The sequence below is a fragment of the Scyliorhinus torazame genome, chromosome 5 (assembly GCF_047496885.1).
Source record: "Scyliorhinus torazame isolate Kashiwa2021f chromosome 5, sScyTor2.1, whole genome shotgun sequence".
NCBI classification, from domain to species: Eukaryota; Metazoa; Chordata; class Chondrichthyes; order Carcharhiniformes; family Scyliorhinidae; genus Scyliorhinus; species Scyliorhinus torazame.
In genome coordinates, this window is record NC_092711.1 from 72,606,383 (window position 1) to 72,613,597 (window position 7,215).

Here is a 7,215-nt window from a genome sequence, read left to right on the forward strand (position 1 = left end):
CCTCATTGCAGTGTTAATGTAAGCCTACTTATGACAACAATAAAGATTATTATTAAATTGAATTCCGGGGTGGCAGGGTGGTGCAGTGGTTAGCACTGCTGTCTCATGGCGCTGAGGTCCCAGGTTTGATGCTAGCCCTGGGTCACTGTCCATGTGGAGTTTGCACATTCTCCCCACGTCTGCGTGGGTCTCACCCCAAGTTAAAAGATGTGCAGGGTAGGTGGATTGGCCACGCTAAATTGCCGCTTAATTGGAAAAAAATTGGATGCTCTAAAAAAAAATTTTAAAGATTGAATTCCATTTGTAATGGTTCTGCCCATGTGACCAGTCCATTGATATCTTCCTGCTGTCCACGGCTTTCTACCTAAATGTCAACCATACATACAATTGTTGTACCAGAAAACTGTGAAGCCCCACTGGAAACAGGCATCCAGACATCATTCAATCCTGGATGTGATTCACAGCAGCAATAACAGCAGAATCCATCCCCTGCTGTCGCCTGTGAATTTGCTGATGTTACAGCAGGTTGTTTGACTGAGCGAATCCCCTCCCACGCACACAGCAGGTGTACGGCCTCTCCCCACTGTGAACCATGTGTCAGCAGATTCCATTTACTTTTAAATCCCTTCTCGCAATCAGAGCATTTGAAAGGTCTCTGATCAATATGATAAGTTGGTGTGTTGTAAGGTGGGATGACTGAGTGAATTTCTTGTCACACACGGGGCAAGTGTACGGTCTCTGTCCAGTGTGAACTCGCTGGAGTACCAGAAGGTCGGATGAATCAATGAATTGCTGCCTACACACACGGCAGGAGAACAGTCTCTCCCCAGTGTGAACTCGGTGTCTCAGAAGGTGGGCTAATCAGGTGATTCCCTTCCCACAATCGGAACAGGTGAATGGCCTCCCTCCGGTGTGAATGCGTTGGTGTTTCAGAAGATCCCTTATACTTTTAAATGTTTTCACACATTCAGAACAATTAAAAGGTCTCTGATCAGTGTGAACAAATTGGTGTGTCTGGAGGTTCGATGCACAAGTGAATCTCTTCCCACACATGGAGCAGGTGAACGGCCTCTCCTCAGTGTGAGTGCGTTGATGTATCAATAAATAATTTTTACTTTTAAAGCTCTTCTCAAACTCAGAACAATTAAAAGATCTCTGATCAGTGTGAACACGTTGGTGTGTCCGGAGGCTCGATGACTGAGTGAATCCTTTCCCACACACGGAGCAGGTAAATGGCCTCTCTCCAGTGTGAGTGCGTTGATGTAACAGTAAATTATTTCTGCTTTTAAAGTTCTTTTCACAGTCAGCACATTTAAATGGTCTCTGGTCAGAGTGGACCTGGTGGTGAGTTTGGAGTTTTGATAAAGTATTAAATCCCTTTCCACATTCCAGACAGGTGAAAGGCCTCTCACCACTGTAAACATGCTGGTGTATGATGAGGTATGATGACCGAGTGAATCCCTTCCCACACGTGGAGCAGGTGAATGGCCTTTCCCCAGTGTGACTACGTTCATGAGTTTCCAATTCAGACGGGTAATTGAATCCCATCCCACAGTCCCCACATTTCCACGGTTTCTCCATGGGTATCGACAGGTTTATCAGATGTAGGTAACATGCAGATTTGAGGTCACTATCAGATCAGCCGTGATGTTATTAATTGCTGGAACAGGCTCACGGGGCTGAATGTCCAATTGCTGCTTCATGATTCCTGTTGTGCGAATGTCCTTTTGTCTCTTCAGCTTGGATTCAGTTTGTTGTGGGCAAATTCTCCACTTCTAACCCTTAGTAAAAGGAGGTCATCAATGTCAGTGCAGGATAGAAATTCTCAAAGAGACAATTCTAGTTTCTCTGGAACATTTTTTCCTCTCTTGTTCCCCCAAAGCTGTCAATCCCCGTCCCACACACTCTCCTTCCGTCCTTCCTGGGCTGAAATCCAAACCCATCTCCCCATCTGCACCATTTCTTTCCTCCACTCCAAGTTTTCTCCCTCCCTCTCCTCTGCCTGGGATCAGTTCTCCAGCTCCTGTCTGCAGTCTGACAATAAAACCAATGGGTCTTATTGGGGGTTTGGGGCCTCCAGCGGGTGTTTGTGAATCCTCCCCGCCCATCTGCCAGTTTCCTTCCTTGCCAGAGATCAGAGTCCTCATTGATTTAAGTGCAAAGTGTAAGCTCTTATTTCTTGTCCCCCTCCCCCATCCTCTGATGTGAACCATCCTCCAGTGTCTGAAGCAGGATGGTGCCCGTTAACCTGGGCCTGTTCCCGGGAGGGAGGGAGAAGCTCCGCAGCTGCAAACCAGGGAGCTGACAATGATTGTGAAGGGTTTGCTCCAGCTCACAATGCCCGGGGACTGATTGACGGCAGGTTCGGAGCTACAGGAAGAGGACCGAACTAGAGCAGGTGGTCCTCCAACCAATCAGAGTGAATGGGAGGCGGGGTAGAGCCTCATGCGGCGCTTAATCTGGGCCTTTCTGGGATAAAAGCCCGAGCAACTTCCGCCGGAGCGACTTTTGCCGTCAAATGTCATCCCTCCCTCCCGACTTACCCGGTGGTATCTGACCGTTTGAAAATTTCCAAACGATCACCTGAATCGGAGTTACTCTCTTTTTAAAAAAATATGTTTGTATTAAAGAATTTTCAACAATATTTTCCACCTTACAAACAACCCCCCCCCACCGTATCAAAAAAAAGAAAGAACTTGCGTGGCAAGACATGAACATGGCAAGTCAATAAGATACAGAACTTTGTACATTGGATTCATCCCGTACATGTCAGTTTCCGGATCATTCATGTGTTTTCTTGCTCAAATGCCCCCCCAAAGAAACCCCCTTTCCCCCCCCCCTCCCTCCCCTCCCCCACCCCACGAACGATGACCCCCCCCGGGTTGCTGCTGCTGCTGTCCGACCTTCATCTAATGCTCCGCGAGATGGTCTAGGAACGGTTGCCACCGCCTGTAGAACTCCTGCGCAGACCCTCTCAAGGCAAACTTTATCCTCTCCAACTTGATAAACCCAGCCATATCATTTATCCAGGCCACCACGCTGGGGGGCTTCGCCTCCTTCCACATTACAAACAACAAAGAACAAAGAAATGTACAGCTCAGGAACAGGCCCTTCGGCCCTCCAAGCCCGTGCCGACCATGCTGCCCGACTAAACTACAATCTTCTACACTTCCTGGGTCCGTATCCCTCTATTCCCATCCCATTCATGTATTTGTCAAGATGCCCCTTAAATGTCACTATCGTCCCTGCTTCCACCACTTCCTCCGGTAACGGGTTCCAGGCACCCACTACCCTCTGCGTAAAAAACTTGCCTCATACATCTACTCTAAACCTTGCCCCTCTCACCTTAAACCAATGCCCCCTAGTAATTGACCCCTCTACCCTGGGGAAAAGCCTCTGACTATCCACTCTGTCTATGCCCCTCATAATTTTGTATACCTCTATCAAGTCGCCCCTCAACCTCCTTCGTTCCAGTGAGAACAAACCGAGTTTATTCAACCGCTCCTCATAGCTAATGCCCTCCATACCAGGCAACATTCTGGTAAATCTCTTCTGCACCCTCTCTAAAGCCTCCACATCCTTCTGGTAGTGTGGCGACCAGAATTGAACACTATACTCCAAGTGTGGCCTAACTAAGGTTCTATACAGCTGCAACATGACTTGCCAATTCTTATACTCAATGCCCCGGCCAATGAAGGTAAGCATGCCGTATGCCTTCTTGACTACCTTCTCCACCTGTGTTGCCCCTTTCAGTGACCTATGGACCTGTACTCCTAGATCTCTTTGACTTTCAATACTCTTGAGGGTTCTACCATTCACTGTATATTCCCTACCTGCATTAGACCTTCCAAAATGCATTACCTCACATTTGTCCAGATTAAACTCCATCTGCCATCTCTCCGCCCAAATCTCCAAATAATCTAAATCCTGCTGTATCCTCTGACAGTCCTCATCGCTATCCGCAATTCCACCAACCTTTGTGTCGTCTGCAAACTTACTAATCAGACCAGTTACGTTTTCCTCCAAATCATTTATATATACTACAAAGAGCAAAGGTCCCAGCACTGATCCCTGTGTAACACCACTGGTCACAGCCCTCCAATTAGAAAAGCATCCTTCCATTGCTACTCTCTGCCTTCTATGACCTAGCCAGTTCTGTATCCACCTTGCCAGCTCACCCCTGATCCCGTGTGACTTCACCTTTTGTACTAGTCTACCATGAGGGACCTTGTCAAAGGCCTTACTGAAGTCCATATAGACAACATCCACTGCCCTACCTGCATCAGTCATCTTTGTGACCTCCTCGAAAAACTCTATCAAGTTAGTGAGACACGACCTCCCCTTCACAAAACCATGCTGCCTCTCACTAATACGCCCATTTGCTTCCAAATGGGAGTAGATCCTGTCTCGAAGAATTCTCTCCAGTAATTTCCCTACCACTGAAGTAAGGCTCACCGGCCTGTAGTTCCCTGGATTATCCTTGCTACCCTTCTTAATCAGAGGAACAATATTGGCTATTCTCCAGTCCTCCGGGACATCCCCTGAAGACAGTGAGGATCCAAAGATTTCTGTCAAGGCCTCAGCAATTTCCTCTCCAGCCTCCTTCAGTATTCTGGGGTAGATCCCATCAGGCCCTGGGGACTTATCTACCTTAATATTTTTTAAGACACCCAACACCTCGTCTTTTTGGATCTCAATGTGACCCAGGCTATCTACACACCCTTCTCCAGACTCAACATCTACCAATTTCTTCTCTTTGGTAAATACTGATGCAAAGTATTCATTTAGTACCTCGCCCATTTCCTCTGGCTCCACACATAGATTCCCTTGCCTATCCTTCAGTGGGCCAACCCTTTCCCTGGCTACCCTCTTGCTTTTTATGTACGTGTAAAAAGCCTTGGGATTTTCCTTAACCCTATTTGCCAATGACTTTTCGTGACCCCTTCTAGCCCTCCTGACTCCTTGCTTCAGTTCCTTCCTACTTTCCTTATATTCCACACAGGCTTCGTCTGTTCCCAGCCTTTTAGCCCTGACAAATGCCTCCTTTTTCTTTTTGACGAGGCCTACAATATCTCTCGTTATCCAAGGTTCCCGAAAATTGCCGTATTTATCCTTCTTCCTCACAGGAACATGCCGGTCCTGAATTCCTTTCAACTGACACTTGAAAGCCTCCCACATGTCAGATGTTGATTTGCCCTCAAACATCCGCCCCCAATCTATGTTCTTCAGTTCCCGCCTAATATTGTTAAAATTAGCCTTCCCCCAATTTAGCACATTCATCCTAGGACCACTCTTATCCTTGTCCACCAGCACTTTAAAACTTACTGAATTGTGGTCACTGTTCCCGAAATGCTCCCCTACTGAAACATCTACCACCTGGCCAGGCTCATTCCCCAATACCAGGTCCAGTACCGCCCCTTCCCTAGTTGGACTTTCCACATATTGTTTTAAGAAGCCCTCCTGGATTAGCAAGATCCTTCGCCGGTCTATTAGGGACGCAAAGGCCAGAATGCCAGCCTCTTTCGCCTCCTGCACTCCCGGCTCGTCCACTACTCCAAATAGTGCTAACCACCAGCTTGGCTTTACCCGGACTTTCACCACCTTAGATACTGTTCCCGCAACTCCCGTCCAGAACCCCTCCAGTGCCGGGCATGACCAAAACATATGGACATGGTTCGCCGTTCTTCCTGAGCACCTCCCACATCTGTCCTCCACCCCAAAGAACCTACTCAGCCTCGTCCCCGTCATATGCGCTCGATGAACCACCTTAAAATGTATCAGGCTAAACCTGGCACACGAGGAAGAGGAATTAACCCTACTTAGGGCATCAGCCCACAGCCCCTCCTCAATCTCCTCCCCCAACTCCTCCCATTTTCCCTTCAGCTCCTCTATCAAAGCCTCCCCCTCTTCTTTCATCTCCTGGTATATCGCCGACACCTTGACCTCTCCAACCTATACGCCCGATATCACCCTATCTTGAACCCCCTGTGCCGGGAGTAGCGGAAATTCCCTCACCTGCCGCCTCACAAACGCCCTCACCTGCATGTACCTGAAAGTGTTTCCCGGTGGTAGCCCAAACGTCTCCTCCAGCGCCCCTGAGCTCGCAAACGTCCCGTCAATGAACAGGTCCCCCAATCTTCTGATCGGAGTTACTCTCAATACTCCGCATGCTCCAGCTCACCATGCCCCGGGGAGTGATTGACAGCATCTCCAGACCAATAGGAAGAGGGGGCGGGACTGGAGGACCGAGCTGATCCTCCAACCAATCGGAGTGAATGAGGGGCGGAGCTGATCCTGGATCTCCCTCATTGGCTGAAACTCTGCATCATTTTGAAAACTGATTTTTCTCAAACTCCAGGAGAAAACTGGACCTTTCTGTTTGTGGCTTTAAACAGATGAGAGGAAATGATGGGATCTGGAAAGTGTCATGATATCCATATTAACATATCATGGTGCAATCACACACACACACACTGATGGACAGGTCGACGGACCAATCAACACACACGCAACATCACAGCCAATCACCAGTGAAAGCACACGCACTATAAAACAGGGAACACCACAGTTCCCGCTCATTCCACCAGGGGATAGCTCAGAGCACAGAGCTCACAGCGTGACACTCAGACATACACCATGTGCTGAGTGCCTCTCTAAGTTAGTGCTAGGGCTGAGTCCACAGGTTAACTGGTGAAGTACGAACCACAGCCAGAAGTTAACAGTTGTTATTATACTGAATAATAAAACAAAGTTTTATTTGGGGCAGCACGGGAGCCTTGTGGATAGCACAATTGCTTCACAGCTCCAGGGTCCCAGGTTCGATTCCGGCTTGAGTCACTGTCTGTGCGGAGTCTGCACATCCTCCCCGTGTGTGCGTGGGTTTCCTCCGGGTGCTCCGGTTTCCTCCCACAGTGCAAAGATGTGCAGGTTAGGTGGATTGGCCTTGCTATATTGCCATTAGTGTCCAAAATTGCCCTTAGTGTTGGGTGGGGTTACCGGGTTATGGGGATAGGGTGGAGGCGTTGACCTTGGGTAGGGTGCTCTTTCCAAGAGCCGGTGCAGACTCGATGGGCCGAATGGCCTCCTTCTGCACTGTAAAATTCTATGAAAGTTGTACCATCTACAACCGTGTTGGTTCGTTTGTACATCGGAACACCCAACACGACATGATACCAGGCTTGGAAAATCGCCAGCAACTGTGAGACCTACCTGCAC

General features: G+C 48.5%; 1 protein-coding gene across 1 annotated transcript; it reads right to left on the minus strand.

The window, feature by feature from the left end:
- Window positions 1-550: 550 nt before the first annotated feature.
- Window positions 551-1,581, minus strand: LOC140422610 (uncharacterized). The gene has a single exon (XM_072507617.1). It carries the CDS (start codon window positions 1,579-1,581, stop codon window positions 862-864), a length of 720 nt encoding a protein of 239 aa, XP_072363718.1. The 3' UTR covers window positions 551-861.
- Window positions 1,582-7,215: the final 5,634 nt, after the last annotated feature.

What these genes read in the sequence shown, in the direction of transcription:
- LOC140422610 (XM_072507617.1), bottom strand. Translation starts at nt 1,581, where the DNA reads ATGGAGAAACCGTGGAAATGTGGGGACTGTGGGATGGGATTCAATTAC.